At 36.5% G+C, this 27,525-nt stretch overlaps 1 protein-coding gene across 3 annotated transcripts; it reads left to right on the top strand.

The window, feature by feature from the left end:
• The first annotated feature begins 1,778 nt into the window (after nucleotides 1-1,778).
• Nucleotides 1,779-27,378, top strand: LOC139982731 (uncharacterized). Of its 3 annotated transcripts, none has more exons than XM_071995813.1 (15): nucleotides 1,779-1,932; nucleotides 8,938-9,021; nucleotides 9,675-9,807; nucleotides 11,760-12,170; nucleotides 15,432-15,548; nucleotides 15,983-16,104; nucleotides 16,406-16,539; nucleotides 16,930-17,030; nucleotides 17,329-17,781; nucleotides 18,164-18,319; nucleotides 19,512-19,674; nucleotides 20,287-20,418; nucleotides 20,926-21,068; nucleotides 23,274-23,405; nucleotides 23,952-27,378. In XM_071995813.1, exons 2-15 carry the CDS (start codon nucleotides 8,987-8,989, stop codon nucleotides 24,096-24,098), a joined length of 2,379 nt encoding a protein of 792 aa, XP_071851914.1. In that variant the 5' UTR covers nucleotides 1,779-1,932; nucleotides 8,938-8,986; the 3' UTR covers nucleotides 24,099-27,378. The 3 variants fall into 3 exon arrangements, with proteins under 3 accessions (XP_071851914.1, XP_071851921.1, XP_071851911.1); XM_071995820.1 differs by lacking the exon at nucleotides 1,779-1,932 and adding an exon at nucleotides 1,964-2,106; XM_071995810.1 differs by lacking the exon at nucleotides 1,779-1,932 and adding an exon at nucleotides 5,555-5,728.
• The last annotated feature ends 147 nt before the right edge of the window (nucleotides 27,379-27,525 follow it).

Raw genomic sequence — 27,525 nt, 5'->3', positions numbered from 1 at the left:
CGCCTGTTGTAATTCGCAGATAATATCGCCTGATAACGCATAACGATAGTATATTCTCAAATACCGTAGGAAAACATTTAAGTACTATACACAATAATGAAGTTCGGGTTACTCGAGTAATTTTAATACGGTGCATGTTCGCGACGCTAGCCTTCCGTCATTTTATCATGCATGTTTATGAACAGTGCCATCTATTGCCATCATTGTTACACTTCCCACACCGTAGAGTCGTACTATAGGTTCTACACCATCCGATTAAGGTGTGCATTCAGGGTTCTTGGGGGAGGTTGGGGTGTCACAACCCCATTGTAATAATAAGTCCCAATCGATTCCAATTCGGTCCCCAAATAGGAGCCCATTGCAGGGTCGTCTTACACCCACGAAAGTATAAGAGTAATACAACAAGTGAACAAAAAATCGTTCTCTGTTTTCCCCTTACGTTTTCCCTACATTTCCCTGATAATACTAAGCTCCGGGTGTTTCGCCATCTGGACTGCGTAATACATTCCGCTGAAACTGAATTCCTCTCCATGATTCGCACTAGCCTGGGCTTAATTGGACTACATTTCAGAGAACTGTTAATTCCTCTTTCTGCACTTTTTACTTTAAAAGTCGCTACCAGATAACAAGACACATCACCAAAATCTAAAGAGTATGGAGGCTTCTTCCTTTCGATACCCACCCCCCTCCCCCATACCATCCGGACTTTGGGATATATTCAAGAGTAGATGAATTCCTCACTCTCACACATATTTTCCTGATCTAGACTCGCTGTGAACACAGGAAATACTCCAACACGATGCAGTTTCGAGGGTGTTCCCCTTTCCCTCTGCAACCCCTTTTTTCACTGGATTACAATTCTCGCTACGAGAGAGCAAGAAATATCGTAAAACGCTGCAGCTTCCAACATCTCATCCCCACTTTAGCTTTTAAATACATTGCGCAAAGAAATTGAATTCCTTTCCCTCCGACAGGTATTTTTGTGATTTTAGCTCCCTACGAATTAGAGAAATCTAAAAACGCTACAGCTTCCGGGGTCCTTTCCATCTGGACAGTGACTAGGGTTCCGAGAGAAACGCCGTATAATTTAAGAGTAAATCCTCTTGTTGACACGTATATTTAAAATGCTGCAGCTTCCTGAGACTTTTCTTCTGCCCACGTTTTCCAAGACAAATAAAAGTGTTCAGTTGCATATTAAAAACAGGGGGCTGTGTTTGTTGCACTCAAGTCGGTCTCAAAAATGCTAGTCAAGAAGTCGCTCAGCATCCTCTTGTAAAAAAAGGTGATTGTTCACCCATGCATGCGATAGATATGGCTCTGTTGTAACGCTTTTCATGATCAGCAAAAGAAAAATGACATCAGAATCAAAATGTAAACGAAATGGAAAATAATATGAATATTGGATAACATTAACATATCAAGGGACTCCTTTCCACATGGGACTGCAGAACCCCCCCTCGCTGAGTCTTGGTCACAAATACCGCCGCAGTAACCAATACGGCAATACCCCATTGCAGTATTATACTAGCTGTAAAACGTTTGCAATAATACTACATATACAGTACTACTACTAGTTTAATCGGCAAGCATCGAAATAAAATATGCATAATTTATCATCCCTTTAAATTCTTCTTGCATCTTGACGGAAACATCTTGTTTGATTCCAGAGTTAACTGGAATAGACTTTGAATGGGCGTTGTCAGTAAGATAGAGATATTCCTGCCACTCCCATATTGAAAAGTGAGAGCCATTACATTAGTTGCTATTAATAGCGCATGAATCATCCATTGTATTGTTCCCGGGGATCTTTTCTTCTTCCATCGATTGCGTGGGAGTGACTCATAACAACATTCCAAAGATGATACAAGCGCTAATGAGTCGTCTGCCAAGATGAGTTGTCAAACAAAGTGGTTTTCGCACGGAAAAGAAGCCGTAAGTATAATCCTTTGTCTCAGCTATATAGTTTATATTTGTATGTTCACTTTTCTGTCGGAATTGGTGGACGCTCTTCTTGATTTTATGCCATTTTGACTTTTGATAACGAAATTTTCAGCGATAACGTCGAAGTCAACTCAGCTATAGGGGCCTCGTGTAAACCAACATAAGGTAGGCCAATATTGATTGTGTTAGGGTCCTAGGTCCAGCCTAGTGTTACCATATCCTAGCATGATACATTTATCACAAACATGATTTGATAGCAAAGAAATATTCAGGAATGTGTGATGATTATTTTTAACGGTTTGGCGATTACAAATAGCAATCCAATACTATAGTAGGCTGATGTTAAGTTCAAACTTAAAACTGTATAGCCTTTCCAAATGTTGGAGTTAAGACAAATTCTCACTTTAGCCTAACTTCGGCCAATTACTGGGTACCATAGGCGTAGGAGCCTAATTTGATTTGGGGGGGCTGTAACGACTTGCCCGAAAAATATAACCAAATTTTTCGCGCTCTCCGCGCGTTCAACATGTGCATATCATATAGGCATTCATCGGTTATTACATCACATGCCACTAACCGATGAATAATATATGATATGCACATTAATTTAAGATGCCGAACACGCGCGGAGCGCGAAAAAAATTTTGGTAATATTTTCCGTGTTATTCCCCTTCCATATTGGTTTTAATTATTGGGGAAGTCGTTACAATAATAACGATAATAGCAATATCAGTTTAACTATTGAAAAACATTTTGCAAATTACTCTTCTTTCAGTAGGTGCCCGAAAAATTCTCAGCATATTGCCCGAATTTTCACCAAAAATTTTGGTTGGGGGGGCTACAGCCCCCCCAGCCCCCCCGCCTCCTACGCCTATGCTGGGTACACCCAGGCCCGTATAGCCTACTGCTCTTTAAGTTTAAGCTTTTTCAACCTGCAGGGCTGGATAACTGATATTGAAAATTCAGTGCTGATAGTATTGTTATAAGGCACATTCTATGTGAGTCACCACTCCCTTTGTTGATTTTTTTTTTAGTTTTCAATAGGATCAGGATTTTCATCCATCAAGATTCAGTTATGCAGTGTCAGTTTTAAACACCCAACATGTGGGACTGTCATCTTTATGCTGCAAATGCAGTAATATTTTGTATGCTACGTAATATTTCAAACATGTCCAGTAATACAACATTGAATATCAAAAATTATTATGCAAAACATGGTCGACGTCTGTTCATCCCCAAATGTCTGCATCTTTTTCCATACCATTTGTCAGAACATTGTTTCTTTCACAGAACCATATTGTTTACTAAAATCCAAGACCAGTTGAAAACTTGAAAACCTAATATTTCTCTAAATTTGAAGGATGTGCATTTGAGTACTGTATACATAAAGTGAACATTTTGTAAGTAATTGCAACATTAATTAATTAACACATTAAATTTTGATATTTTGTACTCAAAGTGGACTTACTGTTTATATTCCAAAATGTAAACTTCCTATAATTAATTCAGTCAATATTTGTAACAAATAAAGAAATGAACAAAATGACATTGTACAGTTACTGTTAACATACGAAAAAACATATGTTATGTTATTATTTATTTTGTAAGTTATGTTATACAGTACATCACATTAGCAACATGTACAACATAATGATCCGTCATGAAACGGTGGAAGTGTTTTAATATGTTACTAATTTAGCATCAATTTGACAGCATGTGCAAGTGTCTGATTGTTGTAAGATAATCAGCTCAAGATTCCATCTTTACGATCTTAGCGGCAGACTAGATCGAAATCTGGTTTGATAACAATCTTTGGTGAAGATCAATTTCCCCCTTCTTGTTGTCTTGTTTGATTTGCATATTAGTATTCGTATCAAGTCCTTCAGTTCTCAGAAGTGTACTTTGAACAACCTTAAAGAGGAAGTGTAACGGCTGGAGAATTATAAATTGGATAAAATTCTATAAGGCACCAATTCAAATAAATTTGCTTCCTGCAATATGTACTTTGTAGTGTAGGTATATATGGAAAATATGTGACAGACAGAAATGGAAAGGGACAGTAGAGCTATACAATGACTTTAAAATCTGTTTCTACAGATTAATTTGTAACTTAGGTCATCAGTATTCTTTGCCTGCAAAATTTGAATGCAGTGACTATTTCTAAGCTTTCAGAGCATTTTTTTTGTAGATAGGTTCTTAGTTCTTACTGTTGAAATTATTGCTAGTCATTGACAAATTGGGGTAGATGAAGTCATACAATTCAATGGTACAATGAGGCAAAATACTTCGAGGGTGGCAGTAAAGATTTGTTGGAGATGGAACTAGAGTGATGACCATTTTGTCACTTGTTGGCATCTTATTTGGGACAACAGTGATGGCCTTGCAAATTTGTAATAACTTGTGACCTCCTGTTGAATAAACACCAGCAACTTTCATCAACTGTACAAAAACAAAGTTCTGAATTTAGAAGGCAGTATAATTACAGTAAGTATGTTTCATGTTATCAAACATAGTGCCTTTAAATATGCTAAAATTGCTCAAATTAATGGTTTCTCATGTTAAAACTCCAAGATGCATTTTCAGTTGCCACTTCAAAGCATAACCCCCCCCTTCTCTCTCATTTAGATATTGTGAATATTTAATTGACCATTCCTAAATATCTGTGAATAATATGGAGAGCCAAAACCGGTATATCAAAAAGTACTTTCCAATCATTTTGAAAATTTTGTCCTGATCAAATTTGAAGCCATTACTGATGACCTGTAAGTGAATGTATTGAGTGGAGACTAGCTATGAACTTTGACCTGCTGGAATGCACCAAAGCCAGTTTATATGGTGGCCCACACAGGTCTGCATTCAGGAAAGCATACATGGCTTCCGTGTGCCGGACAGGACATGTGATCTGTGCAGGGATTGTCATTTTTAATATGGATTGTGCAACAGACCCCATCTTCCAGGATGAAATGCAGAGATCTAAGTAATGAATAGACACATACAGTAGTAACAATGGGAACAATTCCGTTCATACTTAAATAGTGAGAATGTCAATCTGATTGTGTCCCACATTATAAGTTGTCTGTCAATAAATAAAAATGTAACAATTTTATTTAATTGATAAGTCACTGTATGCAGTAGACATCTTATCCTGATACTTAATTTTCAGTTGAAATCCAGTTCAATTTAAGCGAAGCCTACAAACGCCCTTTTGTAGACCTGCTCGTTGACAGATTTGTGAACAATTTCCGTTAATGAAAGTATATATTCTGCTTGTCCTCAAAGTATATTATACCCATAAGTATCAATCTGGGATAAAAATTGAGTTATAAAAAAAATGCTGACTGTAAAAGCCTAAATAGGCAAGTCTCATTTTGTCTCCATACTATATATTTACCTTGTTTGTTTGTCAGTGCTCTCTTAAAGAAGGTTACTCCTTGGAAATTTGTTTTTAAATAGCCTTTGTTTGGGAACAAAACACTGCCAAGAACCACGCTCTCTTTGTAGTGTTCCCCTTTAAAGCTATTGTGCCTACTCAATGAAGTGAATCCAGAATAGTAACACCACTACCGGTAGCTATAGTCTTACTTTGTACAGTTAACTAACTGTACATAGATATATACCGTAAGTTCTGTGAAAAGCGGTTCAGACAAGGGCTATCCATCAGACTTGACTGTTTGGTAGAGACTTGTGTACGTTGTGTGGCCTACTGACCAGGCACAGTCTTAGGAATATCGACTGTTAACGGTTACAATTATTCAGAGACATGGAATTGAGAACTTTCCCGTCGCAGGTAAACTTTTGCTTTTAATGATATGGTCGTTTGTAATTTTGCACCAAATTTCTGTCACATCCATATACAGCAGTTTGTGTTATAATAATGTGTACAGCTCTACAGTATTGTACCTGTGAACTTTTAATACTGTTCAAGTTTAGATACTTGTTCAGTATATATAAATTAAGCCCACCAAAGACCTACTGTAGTAGTTACTGTATCTTATTTGGATAATTCCCAAAGTGTTGGATTATAAGAGTTTGTGTAGAAGGTTGATGTTATTTATGAATATAAAAGTAGGAGAAGTTTGCCGAATATAGTCAGTTGAACACTGACCTCCGGTGTGTAGAGTTGTAATTTGTGTGGCACTCTCCAATGTGAACCAAATTTGAATTGTCATGAACTAAATGGACAGTGTTCTGCCAGTGCTATAAATACATCATCATTCCATCACATTTTCCATTTTTTTTAATGAATATTTGCAAGAATTATCAGAACTTAAAATATTAATTTACAGACTTCTTACAAACTACAACTGTAAATTGCAGATCAATCTGTTTTGTCTTCATGATATGTTTGGGTGTTTGTGGTTTGTATATATAGATCTGAGTTTTGAAATCAACCACATGCAGCACTGTGCTTTGTTCAGTGTGCTGTTCAATACATTTTAGTGGTGAAATCTTGTCAACAACATTTGAGATATTTCAGCAAACAAACTAGACAATTGTGACATTCCTGATTTCACACTCTGCTTGAAGGAAGGAATGTATGGTGTAATGTATCCTGTGCTATAAAATACATACATGTGGATTTTACCAGTTGATGGAGAAATTTGATGCCAGAGCAAGTAAGTTTTCAGGAATGTGATATTTGGGCAGTGTATACTTCAGTACTGGAAAAGTCTTATAAAACTTGTCACACAGGGGAAATATATCAGCCAGTGGCATCCCAATAATTATCAGAGGGATGATTTACACACATGTACACAGTTTATAACATCAGTAAACACTCAGCAGCCTCCTTCAACAGGAATACTAAATGGCTATGTACACAATAACATTACATAGAAACTGCATGTGTTGAGATGCTATATATTCTGCACAATGCACATTACTATATATAGAAAGAAAGCTGCATGCACGCTTTTTCCAAGGTCTCCTTTATTCAGAAAGAGTTTATTAATTAATACGTTTGCAGTACAAATTTTGATTCAGAGTTCCACCTGACAGGCCTGATGTCTGCAGAGCTGCAGTAAGTCTGAATTCAAATCTTCTAGTTCCATCCAGATTTGGCATTTAAATGAAAGCTATTTAAAGGGCTCCTCTTTATGAATTTCAGGTTCATAATAAACTTGCAAAAACCGATCACGTTGCCTAGAGCTCTTTGATGGCTAAAATAATCTCATCACAGATTTGTCATAACAGGTTTCTGTTCATATGATCATGTGTTTCTCGTCCTCGGGAATCGGTCCCTTTGCAAAGAATAGTGCAAAGTGAAGTTTTGTTATAATATGAAAATGTGGACAGACTTTTGTCGGAATGTATTTATATTTATCTTTGTGTTATGCGTTAGTGTATTTCTATTAAGTATGTGAACCCTCAAGAAATTGTGTTACACTGTTACTCAGAACATATACATACTCTGATGTCTAAGAGCTGTGCGTATACTGTACATACTGTAGCCTGCTGAGAAAGTTTTATTCCTGTAATTTCATGAGAATAAAGTTCTGTACAAAGTAAAGAGAACTCTCTAGCCAGTTAAACACTAAGATCCAATGCCTGGCCAACACAGAAACAGGCTTTGTTTGTAAACACTGATTACATTCCAAACTGGTACAACTAAAAGCTCATATATGCTTCAGTAGTATGCTTTTTTCCACCACTGCTTAATATTCAAGACTGCATAGAAGGGTATAAATCTACATGCAGTAGTCCCATACTGCACCACAGACAATGTGTATGACCGGTCTTATTGGCTGCGTACAATGGCTAACCAGCTCTTTGCTACTGTATGTTCAAGGCAGACTTGCACGAACATGACAATTTTGCTCCTGTCAAAGTACATGGCTACTAAAAGCAGACAATACATATATACAAGGAATATTTCCAACCCACTACGATTTCAATTATATGTATATATATAATTGAAAACGTCATGAGAAGGAAAATCCAGAAAAGAAAGTAACGTTGCAGGTTGTTCAACAACATACTTCGTGTTCATTGATCACTACAAAGCAAGAATGTTTCCAGACAATGGGTAGGGACTATTAGCCAATCAAATCACAGGGAATTTTGGTAACGCTTCATTGTCTAGTTTTAGCATGAGAATCTCCATAATGGAGGTTCTTAAGCCCTGTATACAGTACCTTGCAGTTGATTGTTATGACATATTTATTTTCAAACAAATTCAATGATCTGTAGGAGTGGGAGAACTTTTGATTCTTGTCAGAAGTTGTGGTTTTTTGAAAAGAAATACTGTAATGAAAGATGCTCATTCAAAAATGTGTTTTGTTATATTTTCCGTTGACCTAGTTGTGAAAGTGTACTTCGGGGTTTGTTTCTCAAAAAAAAAAGGTTTGTGTCCACCGGAGACGCAAGCAATTTGAAGATTTTGCGTCCCTGGCCAAAACATTGTGACCCAGACGCAGAATCCTGCGGATTCTGCGTTCATAACAACACTGTAATATATATATATATATTTACAGAAACAAAATCACTGATTCTTTGCCATAGTATAGTTTAAGTTGCTACATTATATATGTGTAGATATAGTACAGTACAGTAGGTCCAAGCAAATGTACTCATATACTGTAAGTGCATAAGATTATTGTTTGGAAAGCCTTGGATTATAAAGAAAAACTAGGACATAGGACTTCCACTGGATCGATCTCTAGGAATGGGTGAGAATTTTGACCAAAAAGTACACCGTCATGATTGTGCGATTATTATTACAACACAAAAGTATTAAATAAAATTGTTTAGGCTGTTGTATGCTGTTGTCTTGGAATTAATGATGCCTTTCTTGGAAGGCAATAACTCAGGGACACTGTCTGTTGTGTTAAAATAGTTATCTGTGTGGGTAGTTAGAACCAACGTTTTTGTAAAGTTATTTAAAGAAACCACAAAGGAAGTAAAGTATTCTGTTTGAATTGGAATTTTATTTCCTCCCTTTACACTACTGGGTGCTTTGAAACTAAAAATACAATTTTTTTCCCTTCATCTCTACAGATATTCTCACACCTGAACAAAAAAGCATCAGCTCTGAAATTTAGTTTCAATGTCTGCTAAAGCAAAGGAGAAAGCAGTCAGTAGGTGAGTTCATACAAACTTATTTCCCAATTACTAGCATGGTGTGATGAAATACAGTATAGGTCTACACTGGTGATGGAAAGCAAGCTATTAAAACTACACAAGATGTACTCAGCCATATTGTAAAATGCAAATTGAAGTTTGGAATGTTCAGTAGTATAACCAGGATATCTATGTGTGTGTGGGGGGGGGTTGGAGGGGGATGGAGGGGCAGGGGGGTAGAGGAGATGGGTGGTGATACAGTAAGAGATGGAAATTTGAAATAGTATTTATTTATGTTTAACCAGGATACAGTAGTTGTGTATGGGGGGAGGGGCAGGGGGAGGGGGGAGGGCAGTGTTGGTTGATAAAGGGTTGTCAGGTCTGAGTGAGCATCTTATCCTAAAGAGAAGCCTGAGGAAATAAAAACTGAGAATGCATCAAATTGCCACTTGTTAAATGATTTTCTTAAACAAATGAGAGAGAGAGAGAATGGCGGGCTTGCCCACTCAAACTGAAGAACCTTCATGTCCTGATCATTGTGATGGCTTTCCTCACATTGTTTTGTGAGATTCGATCTTTCGATGTTCACAACATTAGGTTTCTTTAGTTATTCTTTAGTATGTATTAAAATATATAGATGCATTAATTTTGGTTGTTCTATCTCTTAAATATAGTTTAGAGAATTGCTCACTGATGGCACTAAAGCTGGAGGAGAAACAACAGAGACAACTAATAAGAGAGAAGTTACGATCACGCCCTCCAAGCCGATCTGGTAGTCGTGAAAGGACACAGAACAAAGGACCAATGGTACGTCGTAAGCCTTAAAATTTCTGTTTCTCAATCTCTTATATGTATATATGGACAGGTTTGAGATGATCTAATAATCTCTTTGATTTCTGTTATGCAATTCCATGCTATAGATCTTTGCATTTTCAAGTTAGCAACAAGTTATATGTATGCAAAGTCTTTCAGATTGTTGAGTAAATAATAAAACTGGCCCAAACAGTGCTTTGTTGTGCTAACGTGATGTCAAGTAAAGTTCAGTAGATCATAACCGGTTTAGCTCAAAAAGATAGCACCTCAATATAGTCCTTTGTTAAATTATAATGGAATATAGTGAAAGGGAACTGTGAAGAACAATTTGATTTATCAGCAGCACCCCTATGCAGGGATGTTTTAGGAAACACCAACCCTAGTAGTCCTCGTATTGTTCCATGCCAAGAATCGAAAGAAAAGCTGTTTTATCCGTTTGATTAAATATGACACCACAGTGAACGAAAGCGATTTGCATTCATGATAAGACGGAAAAGCGTATAGGCCTCCTATTGAAAACTCTCAACTCAGGTCTGCTTGACTGAATCTATCTTGAGTTTAGAGGAGGGTAATTGTACAGCTCGCTGGGTACAATAGATTCCTCTACGACCCTAAACAAATGTATTCCTTCACAATGCTGTAGCTCACTGCATCTAAGTCAAATTTTAAATGTTTGTTTTGGAATCTTGAATATATGCTTCTTAAGGTTTTATTCTCGACTGTTTATACTACACAAAGCACAGATGCTTCAGTAGTTTTCAATAGTTCCCTGCCAGCACACTATAGATCTCAACAAGTATATACTGAACTAGTGTTTTTTAACCATTGTCATTTATACATGCAGAATTCTGTATCGTCTGGCATTTGTGCACACAATTGGTACCATGGCATTTCATGGTACATCATATCCCTGAATCTGTAATTATGCATACCAATTCTTAACATTTACTGTATAAGGTATAAAGATATATGCAATATTGTCTGTGTTTCTATGAACTTTGGGAGAACTTCCGAGCAGGATTTGATATGTTATGAAAGAACTATGCACTTAAAGCCCACTTTGAACCTATTAAACCTGCTGAGATACGTATCTCTACACACACTGTTAGCTTTGTGCGATATCTTCATATATAATACTTTTGAAAGTTGAAAGAGCCTTCCAAAGAGCCTTGTTGCATACACCAGCCCCCTCAGTACTTTGATAGATCTTATTTGTCCTGAAATTTAATGGAACATTATGCAAGTCCTTGTTAGTGTGTACAGAAGGTCGATTTTATATCTTTTGATATTTATTTTACCATTTCTTATTCAAGCCCACACATAATAGCACCAGTTGTATTATTATGCCAGTGTGAATTTGACCTACAGTGTAGTTCAAGTTTTCAGTCTTAACTAAATATGAAACAGATGTCATAGATCAAGAGGCATTTGAAGTATTTTATCATGTATTATATATTATCCTCCCTGGCCCAGTGGGAAAAAAAACTGGCAAAACCTGTTGACTTTGGCACAGAACTTGAATATTCTGAGATGCGTCCAACCTGGTTGTTTATAAACCTATGATTTGTAAAATATTGACATCAGGGTAGAGAATTGCTTTGTCAAAACATGTGTTGGCCTTTTTTGTGTCAGGGAATGCCAACATTGTTTGAAATTGTTGGGAAGTAACCAGAAAATGTGTTAACGTTGAAGGTGTGTCTTTGCATGGGGTCATGGAGGGGGGGCAAGGAAAATCAGAGAAGAGGGAAGGGAAGTTAAGAGTTGTTTTGGATCAACCTATTGAATTTTTGCTGCAAATTTACTGAAGCAATGCAACTTTTATGATTAATTTTTTTTTAAAGGAATGCCATGACTGAATTGGATGTGTTGTACTTATGATTTACAATGAGAAATCGATTTGAACATGTCTGTCATGTCATAATTTGTTTTAAATCCTTTTTTTTCAGCTTGCACGCCCAATGTCACCAGGCAGGAGTCTGTATTCGCCAGAGAAATCTGGTGGTGATACCCCTGCAGCTATGACCAAATCAACAAACTCATCCTCTGGAAGCAGTGGACGGAGTTCACCTAACCTGAAGACCTCATCCAGGGGTTCCTCCCCCGTAGGGTCACCAAAACTAAGTAGAGCCCCCTCTCCTAGACCAGGACGCCCTTCGTCCCCCTCGCTTTCAACCCGTAGAGGAAGCTCACCCCAACGCCAGCAATCTTTCCTGGAACTTGCTGAGCATGTCCTGAAGAAGCGGGTCCAGAGGGCTCTGCATGCCAGGCTCTACCTGTTACAGAAGACAGGGCCTAATTCGTTTCTGGTCGGAGGAGATTCACCGGAGCACAAATACAAAGTTAAAATTGGGGAACAGGTAAGACGGATTGCATGAAACCGTACTACACGCATACAGTATCCGAAGAAACAGCAATCTTCCAATAAAATTGCACAATTTCTATGAATAGGCTTTCTAAAAAGCAGAAATATTAGTCATCACAAACTTGCACACTCATGTAAGTTAACTAGGTCTGTCAACTGTTGCTATTTTTGGACCAGAAGTATTTTAAATGGGTTTTATTGTTGTGTTTGCCAAAAAAAGATCTATGTGAATTATTTCACAGATTAATTAGGCAATCTTTCTCAATGCTCTTGTCATCAATCAACATATTCAGTCTGTTGTAGAGTTTTGTTTGCCTATTTGAACCATTGCCATTGACAGTTTGCTAGTTCCGGCTTCCTTCCAAATGAAAAGAAAAAAACTGATTCCTTGGTCCCTCAGTATATTATAATCAACTTCCAAATTGTTTGCAGTTTCGTTTATGCAGTATTGTTATGTCAGTAGATTTGTGCTCCAGTAAGATATATGCAGTCTTCTGTGTTTGTCTCACACATGGTTGGGCATTAATTCTTTTCAAACTTAATTTGTTTTCTGAGTGTGATAAGATGAGTAAAATATGAGTGTTTAAAAATATTTAATAAAATGATCCAAACCCAATCTTTTTAGCTGGCTTTTAAAGTAAAAGGTATAGATAAAAAAAAATTTTAGATCTATTTTATTTCAAGTAGTAAAATTTGTTATTAAGTATATATGTACATAGGAAAGAGAACTAGAAAGAAAAAAAGCCGGTTGGCGCAAATGTCATATCTCATGTTGAACAGATGGAAAACGAAACCACTCACACTAATTCAAGAGAGTTGAAGAGTAATCAGACCCTGGAAACACTTTGAATTAATATTTTAAGTTTTAATAATAATGATAATAATGATTTTTATTAATATTTTTATTTTGATATATGTTCAAGTTTAAAGAATGTACTTGTAACCTGTCTTTAATTGTAAACTTCCAAGAGAATATATCTGTAGTCGATCATTGTTTGTATGTATGTCTAGAGCTTGGGCATGAGTTTGGCTACGGTGTAACTTTAATCTGTCAATTTACAGTGCAATGAGCAACTCTTAATCTGTTACTATGTAGATAGCAAATACAGATATGTTTACAGAATGCCACGAAAAAAACAAACAAAGACCGTGTAAATTAACTTAGAGATGGCAGTGTCAGGGTAACGGAAGTATTTCTAGATTTACAGACGATATGAATGTTTATCTATTAAAAGTCAAGAACCTACCCCTGTATATTAAATCAAAATGAGACATTTTCATTTCATTTCATTTCATTTATTTGTTTTTCACAACATGCATTTAAACGTTTACAAATAACAAGTAACAATAAGTAGTAGTGGATAATACATGAAGTGAAGGAAGCGGAACAAAAAACCCTTGCGGGCTTGACGGGGTGCTTCGCTCCCTAAAATAAAGAGAAAGAGACCAATCAAAGTACAACAAAGCAAAATACACAATTTCAAACAATAGGACAAAAAGACCATAACAAAACAATAACACCCCCCCCCCGCAAAAAAAAAAAAAAAAATCCAGTGCATCTGAACACCTGAGTTTGTCCATACAACAAGTTGGAGTCTTTCAGTTACTTGTCAAGAGTTAGTATTTGTTTAAATAATAATTACTTAAGTTATACCTAAAAGATTTTAAGCTAGGCTTGTCAATACACCTGACATATATATCAATTGTCACATCTGAAGATTTACAATGATTATTAATCAATTATGATAAAATTTTAGTATTTATTTTTTGGTCGATGTTTTCCTTTGACAGTCTTTCACTCTATCAGCAAGTAATCTTCAGACTGAGTCTAAGAGAATTAATGTATTCAATTGTTTCCCTAAAGGATTAAAGCTTATGGGATCAAATGTCTGGTTTCTCTGGCAGTTAAATTGTTTCATTTATTTCATCAGGGGTATTCTACACCAGCAAAGTTTTATCTGGTTGTTCTCAAATTATTTTTGAGAACAAAACTCACATCCTGTTACTGATATTGATTAATCTGACTTAATGTTAGTAAATGTTAACTTTAATCAGGTGTATTGTTAAGGGGCAAACAATTTTTAGTTTTGCTTCAAAATAACAGTAATAAATAAATGGAACAAACCAACTGGGTAAAAAGAGAGACTTGACCCAATTTGTTAGTGTACTAGTTAACATTAGGCTAGTCATTTTTGTTCACTTCAGTAAGTGTGCTAAAATCACTAGAAGATTGGGCCTTGTATTGTACAGTCCCTTTTAACTCTAGTAGTGATATTTACATTCGCTGGTTTCAGTATCGTATTCTTCATAGAATCATCCCGACAAATTATTATTTGCAAAAGACTGGTATTGTTGCATCAAATATGTGCACTTTTTGCCTGCTTAATCTTGAAACAATAGAACATTTGTTTTATCATTGTGATTTTGTTCAGAGAATTTGGAAATTCTTTGAAAACCTTTTCATTAATGTTGATATTAAATTTCATTTGGATATTTCTGAAGTTTTGTTTGGGGGCGACTTTTCACGTGTCCTCAATTTAATGCTCATTTTGATAAAATGTTACATTTTTAGTTGTAAGAAAATTAAGATTCTTCCCACAGTGATTGGCACTGTGAAATATCTGAAAGAATATTTTATGATACAAAAATTGATTTTTCAAAAGAATATGGATGAGTTGGTATGGGAGAAGTATTGGCTCCCTTGGGTACTTATACTTTAATCGTGACAGTTCGTTTATTATTTTTGTTGTCACTTGTTGATTTCATCCTTTTATTGTGTATTGTTTGATTTTCATGAGCAATAAAAAATAAAAAAAAAAATAAAAAAATCACTAGAAGAGATTTCAATTTTCAAAAGCACCCTGCCAAAGGTTTTTGCACTCTTAGTTACTCTCCAACATGGAGGAGTTAAAACTTTGACAAAATCTTAAGTATCTTGGTGAGGCAAAGGGCTTTTGAAGGTGCCACTTAAATGCTTGTTGATTTTTGAGTGACCATTCATCTATTTTCTAGCAGATATTGGGACCAATGCTGATAACATTGAAAATTGTTTATCAACAAAGACATTTCCAAAAAGCTTAAATTATAGGGTTTTGCCCTATGTTATAGGGCCACCAGAATGATAAGGGGAGAAAAAACACTCCCCACCCTCCAAATTTCTCAAACCCTTGCAGGAAAAATTTGAAGTAGCTTAAATATAAGCCAAGATTTTGTATGATACTCATCAATTAATAGTCACTGCTTCTTCTGTTTTCAGAATTGCAATTGTTCCAAAGGTCCGTTCTGCATTCATCTTTTCTTCGTCATGCTCAGAGTGTTCAAAGTTGAAGAAAATGATGCGATCCTTTGGTCGAGGACACTTAAAGATTACGAGGTGAGTCTCGTGATATGTATGTCACAGGTGATTTGAGGCTACTGAAAGCCGGGGTTTTAGTCATGTTAACCTCATTATCATATAACCTTTGTTTGTTCCTTTTCTTTTATTATTTAACATTATTAACTCATGGTCTTTATTTCATATGACATTATGTGTTCAAACTTGTTCCCATTTTCTCTGCTAAAATTATCCAAAAAAAGCGGTCATATTTTGATATGAATCAAAGTTGATCTTAGCGGCAGATGACCAATTAGAGAGAGAGCGTAGGGCTTCCCATCTATATGTCATAGGTGTTAATCCATTGGTTTTTACAATCTTTTGCAATTTTCTATTGACCTTTGACCCATGATGTAAGATTTTATCTATAATATTACACTATATATATATATATATATATATAACCTCTTTCTAATATATTTCTTATTTTCAAGGTTGAAAATTTGTTCAACGTGTACGAGAGACGGAGAGAGAAGAGTTTACAGCACACAGGGTTGGACAATGTCAGCAGAAATCACAGCAAAGATGGGAATGAAGGCTTCTTGAGGTTCAGGAAGTATGTCTAGTGCTTCAGTTTAGTAGTATCTTCAATCTCTCTTCAATGATGAACTCCAACAATGACAAAAATGTCCCTCCCTTCCTCCCTCTGTCCCACCCCCCACCCCTCCCACACAGTCATATGTACCTAATTGTTCCTAATAGTCCAACCCTGTTAGTAGACTTAAGGTTGTTGTATCAGTTTTCTCTGCACAAGGAAAACGGTGACCCTAACTGTGTTACGCATGAAATTCCTGTTTACGGTGGTGTTGACAATGCTGTCTTCTAAACTTTATTATATTTAATCTTTCTTTCTCTAGAGAGTACATAGAGGGTGATGAAGATGATGAAGTTATGTGTCCGATCTGCCTCTTAGCTATGTCAGAAGGAGAAAGCTTGGTGACCTGCCAGATGGGGTGTTTTAATACGCTACATCAACACTGTATGGAAGTCTGTAAGTAAATTAAAAGCAAATACTAATACACATTTTAACTCTACCAAAGACAAGCCACCCCAAAAACGAGTGAGTGTGTGTGTTTTTATCTTGATGTTGGCAAAAGTACGAAGTTCATGAAAATTGTCTTTTAGTGACGGGAATGCAAAAATTGTTGGTTTATAGCTCGGAGCATTGAGATCAAAATTATTGCTAGAAACATTGAAAATAGAATTCCCTTTAAATTGCTGCCCTAGCATGGACGGTAATCTTTATGCCTTAAAACATTTTAAACTTTCATCGTAAGTTTTATTTTTCATTGCTCTGTCAGAATCTTCTATCGGAAAGCCTGCAACATAAGTTCACTATTTATTATTTACCTGTTTGTCCTTATTTGGCTTTGTTGATCAGGGGCCAAGGAATGCGAGATCCAGAAGGAGGAGTTAAAGTGTCCGTTGTGTCGTAAGGCTTGGAAGACTCCGTTAGCAGACAAGCAGGACAAAAAACCAAAAGTAAGTTCGCCTATATCTAAATTAATGTTGGTATCAATGATTTTAATGTGCTTTTTTGATTGCCCCAGTTGCCCATGTGACTTATTCGTGCGGAATGTTAAGAATGCAACTTATATATTTCCTTCTACATAATTACAGCATTCATCTTTAAAAACAAAGAGACTATTTTATAACTTCGGTATCATTTTCGAGACAAAGCATAATTATTATCAGAAACAATAGTGGCAAATGCAAGAATTTGATGGAATAGTGAGAAAGAACCCCTTTTTCAAAAACTTAACTTTCATGCATTTTACAGCAGAGAAAATTTGTCGAAAAAATAAGGAGTCGAAAATCGTCGCAAGGAGATCCCACTGCTGACACCAACAGTGACACACCAATGTTGGAAAGGGTCATGCGTGACGTAAACGACCCGGAAATGGCGCAGTTGACACTGGAGAGGAAGAGGGAGGAGAATAAAACGACATGCGAGAGAGGAACGGAGACGAGCGAAGAGGACCTCCAAGGAAAAAGCCAGAGGAAGGGTAGGAGGAGCGAGAACGGACTCAGTGATAAAAAATATGAGGATAGGAAAGGGAGGGAGTTTAGCAGGTGCAACAGCTGCGGGACGGAGTGTTCTGACGACGAAGTCGCTGTGGCATACGCGATGGAGCTTTCAGCATCTCAACAGGATCCTTTGCCATTCATACCGGGCTTAATGCCCTCGGAAAAGGACGAAGATGTCATAGTGTGTGTTCAAGTCGATGTTAGGGTATGTCCCCATCTCAGTAGCATTTAACTGATGGAGTATTTACACCATAAAGTGACTTTTAGTGAGTTTACTCTCAAATTGTGGCAAGGGGAATCTGAAAGAAGACTGGTAAGGGTTGGAACTTTTCTAAACTGGTACATTCCAGTATAAGAGAAAAATTACTCATGCATACTGCAGTAAACAGGTCAAGGTCCCTTCTTTCCTCTCCTCGACCCAACACTTGTTTTGTTCAGACTTGTAATAAAGAGTTAATGGCATAATCCAATTGGTGACTCTGATATGGTTCAAACTCCCTTTTATGGAATATTTGGCGAAGGTAAACATTTTGAATCATCAGAATTCATCGATACCATGTCCATATTCTTTATTCTTCTTCCATCAGAGAGATGGTAAGGCCAGCAATAGCCAAGTGGACAGTTCTCGGGAGTACCAAGAGAACCACCAGTGGGTAAAGGGAGACCACCTGGGGACAGGGGCCTTTTCAACTTGTTATCAAGTCTGGGATAGAGCTACTGGAACAATCATGGCAGTAAAGCAGGTAGGTAACACAGATTTGGTTTTCAAAGTAAGGTTTTGATGTTTTATTAATCTAATACCCTTGGTTGGAAAGTTTCAAAATATGATGTCATGTGGGAGCTGAGAGCCCTTAATCATGTCAAGAATTAATCATATAAAGAAACATATACCAAAAAGGTGTTATGGGTTATACTGTACCTCTTTCCTGTAGGCCCCTGGACTACACCATTTTTCACTGCAGGTTCCCCAATAGATATGATCAAGGTGAAATTGGGGTCACCAAGCAAAAAAAATGTGAATACCAGTGAGGGGAGGGAGGGGGAGTTGGGAGGGTATATGTATGAAAATATATGCATTTTGACAGATGATGAAGCTCCATGGTTAGAGGCAGGTGTACTGTAATGTATGGTTAGTGAGAGAGATGGGAGATACCCTGACTTCCATATGGTAGTAGTGTCTTCATATAAACTCATTTGCAGAATAAACACTGTAAATCCGGCAAAATAGGATACATAAATTAGTCTTGAGGGGTTACTCACTGCTGGTTTTACAATGCAGTCTTATGGTTGGTACATACCACAGTGCTCTCTTGGCTAATCATAGCTTTAGTTCTTGAAAAACATAATTTTTGCTTTCCATCCAGGAGCTTAAAGTCTATTGTAAACAGAACCTGATTGCAATTTCAAACTTTTTGTGCAGAGAGATTTACAACTTGTACACAACCATCAAGTTCAATGACATGACTTTAAAATGTCTCTTTTGCTTAAATTATTTATTTTATTTTACGAGTCATAATCCTCAGACTAAAACAACCTCAGACTACAACAAAAACACAGAAAACCTCTTTAAACACGAATTCTGACATTGCTACTTGAAATATTCTTTGAGCTATGTAATTTCATTTTTTCCTCATTTTTTCATTTGTTAATGAGTGACTGTGTTATGCGTCACAGTCTAAAGAAGACTGGTGATTTCCTGTTGGATTATTAGGGTTGGGGAAAAAAAGACAGAAAAATGTAAAATTAGTGGCGGTGGTTTGGCACTCGCTGAAAGAGAGAGAGTCAATGTTTAATTCTACTTTGAAAATTTGTCAATTTTGAATGAAATTTTAAGCATTTCTAGGTTAATCCAAAGTACATGTTGTTTTGATAACAAAAGTAAGACAAGATTGTTCACTACTTGGTCTACTGGTTTGTTCATTTTGCTGCATTTAGATTTCGTTCATGAGGAATTCAGTTACCGAACAGGAAAAGGTGGCTGCCTCCATTACCAAGGAAATTGAACTCATGGCATCGCTGGACCATCCAAATGTCATCAGGTTGCTAGGAGCCACAAGACAGGGCTGTCATTTCAACATGTTCTTAGAATGGATGCCTGGTATGATTCAAATATGACTTTAACCATCATTGGGTCTTGACATGTCCCCCCCTCCCATAGGGGGAGGGGTGGGAAAGCAGGTGGGAGGGGGCATGTCGTTGCTGAATGGAATCCCAGTCATATTATTTTCAATCAGTAGTAGTATGTCAACATGTTTGGACATTTGATTTACTTCCTTGTTGTAGTTTTCACGGTCATATTGTTTGTTAGCATGTATCAAGCAATGATATGAAAGACTATTTCTAACGTGTCTGAATTCTACTTTTATCACACGTTCTCCATCAATATCTTACCTGCTAAAATGTACCCCAGCTGGTCAAGTTCTGGGTCAAGGTCGGCCAGATCCAGTTCACCATCTACCCACCACCCTTTCCTTCCAAATCAACCATTCGTGAAATCTGCAACCTGTAGTTTGTTATGCTTGTCCATCATCACTTAGGTTGGGGAGAGTGTCAAGGAAGAGGGAGGTGGGGGGAGGGGGGAGGGCTGGTGGTATTTTCATTATTTCAGATTCCTGATATATTTGCCATAGCAACTGTTTTTGTGTAATGTTGGATAGCTATCAAACTAATGGATGACACTTTGTGTTATTTTTTCTTTTTCTATTCACAGCTGGTTCTGTCTCTAATGTCCTAGAGAGCTACGGTGCTTTTGAGGAACCACTCATCTTGAAATATACCAGACAGGTATTAAAGGGGCTTGTGTACTTACACCAGAGAGGTGTCATTCACAGAGACTTAAAAGGTATACAGATTTAACTTATAGACAAGTTTTGTTTGTTTGTACTTCAAAACCAGGGATGGGTTTTTAAAAGTTTGAAAGATGGGTATCAGGTGTGATGGGATGGGTCTCAAGGGTGTTGGGCTGGGTGTTAAAGGAAGGATGGGGAGGGAGGGGGAGATCTGAAACTAGTAGACAGTTTTAAAGCTCAAGAGATACATTGTGCTCTGTCCTCCTGTCAAGCACAACACAATTGCTCATCAAATGATATGTAGGTTATGAGGGTTAGTGTTAATCTGTTTTAGGCTGTATCATTTACCCAAATGCCTCAGCATATTGACAATAGTATCGCTCAGGGTATTCAACACATGAAATTAATTTGTAAGATCCATACTTTACGATTTCTGCGTAGCCTCAATCTTTCCTAGGATCTAATCTGTTCCTGGTCGGTACCAGACAGACCAGTAGTCGATTTATTCACTCACCAGATGTTTATATGCCTACCTCTCCTCTCTCTCTCCGTCCTAAAAGGTGCTAATCTTTTGCTGGACAGCACTGGGCATAACATTCGCATCGCAGACCTCGGCACGGCAGCTAAGATGGCCTCTCAGTTCACAGGCACGGAAGAGTTCAAAGGTCAAGTTCTTGGAACCATAGCGTTCATGGCCCCTGAGGTAAGCTGCTTAAAGTTGTTTACAAAATTGTAAAATCGACAGTACCGTGTGTTATTATATTTGGCACATTAACCTTGCTAATGAAACACTGCAAGTCACTCTTGTGTTAGGCCATAAACAGGTTCTGATTGTCAAGGAGAGGTATTTAACCAAATATTGGGTAACACTAATTTGTTTTTATAGCCATTGCCTTTTACCCACACACACAGTGTAAATCTCATCCACTGTTCAGGTGAAGAATGAAACAAGATAACATTTATAATTAAAAAGTTTTGTATAAATTAAGAAAACAGTTGTAAGTGGACTTACCTCTCCTTCCTTATGTTTAAGCTTCTAACAGTCTTCTTTATTTGCTTCTCAACTATCATGACATTTCCCAAAGAAAGTTGAGTTATTTTCCCTTTTTTTTTGTGTTGTTAAAAAATAGATAAAACTGCTATCACCCCCAAAGCTGTATATCTGTTCACCAACATACACACCTTCTCCCACAGAGACATATTTGTCATATTTCTTTGCTACATTTTATTGGACAACCAAAATTGCTGTTCTAACCACCAAAATGTAAGACCTAGTGATCCGAGGGTCAACCAGAGAAAATCTGTCCTGCACTGGATTAAAATCAAAAAAGTGTGATTTTACCATTTGACAAACTTGCATTCAATCAAAAATTTGAAAATATATCTAATTGTAAAATCATGCTTGCGATATGATCTTGGATCTCAAAACAAGTTCCCAAATAGTTGTGAATATTGCCACAACAAAGTGTATATACACTCTTATAAGGGCATGGGTTAGACAATCAAAATGGGTCATATTTATTTTTTTACCTTCTCTTTTGTACAATGGAAACTGCACAAACAGGTCTTGAATCCTACTGCTATTTGCCTTGTCACTCCCCCCAAAGATTCTGTTTGTTCAGTCTGATGAGAGTATCGAATCGGCTTGTTTGTGACTTCTCCATAAATATGTTAATACGCAGAGCTGTTAACGAGATTGTTCAGGTGACGATAGTTGTTTCATTGAAAAGTTCTACCGGTTATTCAAAATGCCGTCAATGAGAAGTTCATTCAAGCATTACACACAGTGATTATCAAAATTAAGCTTTGTCATAACTGATTTGTATCTCTTTCTGGTGAAAAGAATAAGTGAGACCCTGAACTTCGCCAACTAATAGGCGGCCATGGTGAAACGACCTACATTTGGAGGTTTTACCATGCATTTAGATTTGTTGGAGAAAAGGGCATTCACTGGATAAATGATTGGTTCACAACCCAACAGCATATCATATTGGTCTTGTTTTGTGCACTGGATATGAAAAATGGGGACTTTTCTTTCCCACTTTCCCTTTACTCTATCTTTGCTATTTCTAGGATGAATATCCCCAAAATTTTAGTGTCTTCAAATTTATGCCTACTGTTAATTATTTTCAGTTATTCGACTGGTTATCAGATGGAATTATATAAATAAGGTCTGCTGTAATGTATTTAATATTTCTACTTTATGTAGAACAATTTATGACTGTGTGGGGCCAGTAAAATGTAATAGAGGTACATTTTTTCTTTGGGGGTTGGGGGGCTGGGTGCAGATGGTGGAGGGAGAGCAAGGTCAAAGCTTTTAAGTCTTGAGTTTAGTGTTATATGAAATGTTCTCATAGAAATGTGGCAAGCAGTCACTACCTTTTGACCTTTGGTCCATTTACACCTTCAGGCAATGTAAACAATTTTTTACCCAAATCCATACTCAATTTTCTCAACGATCTGGTCTGAAAATTCAGGCTATTTACTGGCTAAATGCCAGTTCATAGTTTGTCAGTTAAATGAAAGCAGGCACATGGATTTTTCTGCCTGTGCAAAATTAATGTTGCTTTGTATTGCTAAGGAAAATGCACTCATAAGAATTTTATTTTATGCAGCAAATTTTCAATGCACTGGCATTTTCTTATCAAGTGGCTAAAGTTATGGTATTCTAGGCTTCACATTGTGTAACAGATTGCTAAGGAAAATGCACTCGTAAGAATTTTATTTTATGCAGCAAATTTTCAATGCACTGGCATTTTCTTATCAAGTGGCTAAAGTTATGGTATTCTAGGCTTCACATTGTGTAACAGATTGCTACGAACTGAAATATAAAGATGATTACTCGCATGGACTGGAATGAGACGATGAAATGAGAACAGTTCTGTCTTCATCTGCTTCATCTTCATAGGTTCTAAGAGGAGAGACTTATGGCAGAAGTTGTGATTTATGGAGCCTGGGATGTTGTCTGTATGAGATGGCCACAAGAGAACCACCTTGGGATGCTTCCAAGATATCAAACAGTTTGCAGCTCATATTTAGGGTGAGTCCCATAATTATTTGCTTTCCTGTTGCTATAATTCATCAACCTTTTCGGCTGTCTAAGCTGCGTCCTGCATTCAAATTCAAGACCCAGCTGTAGCAGATGTTTACTGTTCTAGGAAATTTAATTTGCTTAGAAACAAAATCTGTTAATTTATTCCCTGAGTTGGCTAATAGTCAGTTAGAAAGGATCTGTAACTAATATATCTACCATCTTAGAAGAACACCTTTATTTAGCTATAGGATGTTATATACTTGTAAGTGTCACATTTAAAGCCCTACTGTAGTTTTACTTGTGTAACATTGTAGGATAATTGTAAAGTTCATTCATAGTCTCTGTAACTACGACAACCGCGGACGTGTCTGACCTCTTTGCACCAATCACCTATGCTACAATAGTTTATGGATATTGTCACTTATTGTGCATTTTATGTCGTGAGTTTAGGCAGAGACGACCTAATTCCATGTCGGATTGGATAGATGCAGGCCAGGGAATGTGGGTTATCGTCGAGCTCATTCATGTTTTAATATCTCTCTCTCCTGATAGATCGCGAGTGCGAAGAGCCCTCCCCCACTCCCGGACCATCTCTCGGCAGAATTAAAAGATCTGATCCTGAGCTGCCTGCAGGCTGTGCCATCAGCTAGACCCACTTCTAAAGAACTTATCCATCATTCTGTATTTACAGAAGAGTGAGTTAATATTTGCATCTAGCAATCACATCAGTAGACTAGATGGTCACCCTGTCCTACCTACAGACTATAAGATATGCACATAAGGGGACTTCTAAGTCCATGGTCGATGATAAGAGGGGACAAAGATGTTGAATCATAGCCATTCAACCTTATTTAGTTAGTGGGATACAATGCATGTTGTCCCTGCCTTTCCACCTCTCCCTCCCCTTCCCCCACCCCCCACCACAGTTTTGATGGCCTGCTTAATTTCCAGTTGTGATATTTCATTTATTTGTCTGCACCACTGACCTTAATATAGTACATTACGTCAGGTTTCTGTTACCAGTACAAAAGTAATTCTGACATTTGGCATTTAATGACTCATTTTTGTTTAACCCATTTTTGTTATACCATTGAGTACATCCCTGGAAAGAAAATAAATAGAAATGTTTCACCCAATTGGGGGCTCCAGGAAAAGATTTCAGCTGTGTGGGTGTCACATGACAAAGGGATATTTGTTTACATCAATAATGAAATCCTGTCTGTGTACTAATGCTGATGCATCTGTTTGTCTTGTTGCCATGGGTAACCATCCTTTGTGGTAATAACAACCTATATTTAACCTTTTATGTCACAACTCTGCAGGTAATGGAGTTCTTAGGGACAGCTCAGAGTAGATATAAATAGGTTTACCTTGAGCACTGTTTTATGATTGTAGCATATATATACAAATAAGGTATTGAACTGGTTTTCTTACATTCTCAAATGGGTTTTATATCAAAGAAAGGGATTTGTATTGGAATAGTTATAAAACTTAGTGAACAACTTGGATTAATTTAAATTTTTAGAATTCAATGGAATCCATTTTTCTTTTATGGCTCACTTGTAAGTCCTCAAGTCTTTTTTGACTAACAGTTATACTATGCACAAAAACCTTATCCTTCAGTATTCCTTTAAAATGAAAAACCTGCCTAACTATTCTTGTGCCTTGGGCTATGTGTACTTAATCACCATTATTGTTAACACTTTTCTAAAAACACTTGTTTGTTTGTTTTTTTGGTAGATGTAGGAAAGAAGGGAAAAATGGAAATGGAGGATATAAGTGTCCACTGTTAGTCTCAGTCTTATATTTTTTCAAATTTTGATACAAATTAACAAGGAAACTATTTTAGTTATACCCAATGATTATGTCATACAGCACTCTGAGTTACTGTCTGTATGCAAGGCGAGGTTCTTAAAAGCCCTTACCCCAAACAACTTGTAGGTCAAACCCCTTGTGCCTTTGCAACTTATAAAGAAGTAGTTCTTGGGGCAAAGTAATAATTTCCCCTGCTATGCAACGATATAATAAAACTGACTCCATCCAATAATTAGTTATCGACTTGCAGTATTATAACTCATCAACGATCCATTTTACTATCAGACTGATTTGACTTTGGGGTAATTTTATCAAACGTCTTTAATGTCCGTATCATTATAACATCAGAAAATTAGTGTTTTAAACATGAAGTGACAATTTAAAATTGTTACTACTGTTTTTATTTTTGATGTTGTTGTTCCTGCTTTTGCCATTCATTTCTGTAATGACATTTCATTTATATTTGTAGCTGTTAAGTCAAATCTGTGTTGTCCTCAAATATGGTGATATGAGAGATCATTGTTTCAACCTTGATTGGTGTTAAATTCAGTTATTGATTTGACAACATCCTGCAAATTTGACAAAAATCTGGGAACATACCTTGAGGATAACTAAATAGTTAGAAAAACTGCTTATATTTTTGAGGAAAAACAGATAATAAGATTTAATACAGGTTTTTGTTTGGTTTTGTAAGAAAAAATATTGACTGGATTTGATCCTAAAATCCTATAGCAAACAGGTTTATGAACTTGACTTCGTTAACTTAATTTGCGAAATTTTTAATCACTGCTTTGACAATTAATTTACTTTGATAAACAATATAAAAGGGTGCTTCAATGTTAGTCGGTCACAATTATTATGATCACAGATTCATAGGACCAATTAAGGCTTTCTAAATAATTAGTGTATTCATGAATATTCAGTGTTCTGTAATATAGCTTTTTAAATTGAAACCTGTCATCAAATTCATGAAAAAGGAAATACCTGTTTCCTTTTTTCTTTTAAATGTAAAACACTTTGTACTCATGTGAAATTTGAAATTCTGTTAAGCTTACATTGATCTAAACTTAACATTCCTTTTTGTGTAAAGTTTCCAAATGTCATTGTGAACAATTTCAGTGGGTAACCATAACCAGTTTTGCTTTGGGATTTATTTTGGTTATCTTCCTGTTGTCTGTGATTCAAGCTCAGTGTGGTGTTATTTTGCAAATATTTCATTCAGCTTCAAGTGTAAGCTCCTTATAGGAAAGTAGTATTGTCCAAAAATATGCTAGAAAGTCCAATCATGGTCACCCATGCTCCAACTTCAACAAACGTTTTACCACTACCCTTCAGGTAATTTTCCTCACTAAAACATTTAATTGCCTAATTTTAGTAATATAACACACCCCTCAATGTCTCGAAGTAACTTGGAGTTTGCAGAACCACCAGGAAAGTACTGAAAATGTCTAGCAAATGTTAGCATGCTGAAGTCTGGGGCCATTACTGATGATCTTATTGTCTTAAAGCTGTATCCTGCAAATGCTTTCATGTGTTTTATTTTACAGCTGACTCTGTATTAAACTACATATCATAGTCGGTTGACCATACAGTGCAGCTGTAATGCCATATCGAATGTATACCTTATGCAGTTTAAATCTGCATTCGATGTTTGGAAGTTTTCATTTATTTGTAGACCTTATGGCTTTGTTTTTTTCCAGTCATTGAAAAAGACAAAGGCATTTTTATTTTCACCTTTGAATGGAATATTTCCTATAATACTCAGCTGAACAGGGATCTGTAATAAACATTACTGTGTAAGCTGTTAATAGTTTACATTCTGGTCAATAGTGATATTGTTTCTTTTCTTTTATCCTTTATTTATTAAAATTTCATTTTATGATATTATTTTTGTGAAGAAAAGAATGACAGCTTTCAGTTTTGTGTATTTTTGCAATTTTTTTAACTGTTGAAATATTTTAAACATTATTTTTAAACAGATACTGTTTTGCTACATTTATTTTTGCTGTGAATATAACCAATTATTGCTTTTTATCTCTTGTCGGTAGAACAATATTTCAGACTATTTTGTAAATGTCTTGTTTCTGAAGTGTTTTACAGTGTGTGTATATATATATATGTAAGTAAACGTTTGTGAATGTATGTTGGAAAAGAACAATAAAACAACACAAGTTTGAAAAGAAGGTATTTTGTTTTTTCTATTGTTTCCGTTTAGCTAAAGACACCTGTTGCCTGTCATGAAGATCAAACAAAACATGACAGGTAGTTGTCTGCCCCCCCCCCCTTTACTCAGCTTGAATATGTGATGTGG

Source organism: Apostichopus japonicus, chromosome 2 (genome assembly GCF_037975245.1).
Source record: "Apostichopus japonicus isolate 1M-3 chromosome 2, ASM3797524v1, whole genome shotgun sequence".
Lineage (NCBI taxonomy): Eukaryota > Metazoa > Echinodermata > Holothuroidea > Aspidochirotida > Stichopodidae > Apostichopus > Apostichopus japonicus.
Note: the sequence above shows the minus strand (reverse complement) of the source record. Positions and strands in the feature narration are given on the sequence as shown.

Bases quoted from the DNA above. Each gene is read 5' to 3' on its own strand.
- LOC139982731 (XM_071995813.1), top strand. From the start codon at position 8,987: ATGTCTGCTAAAGCAAAGGAGAAAGCAGTCAGTAG. The intron at 9,022-9,674 runs GTGAGTTCATAC...TCTTAAATATAG, and splicing joins AAGGAGAAAGCAGTCAGTAG to TTTAGAGAATTGCTCACTGA. The intron at 17,031-17,328 runs GTAAGTTCGCCT...TGCATTTTACAG, and splicing joins AGCAGGACAAAAAACCAAAA to CAGAGAAAATTTGTCGAAAA.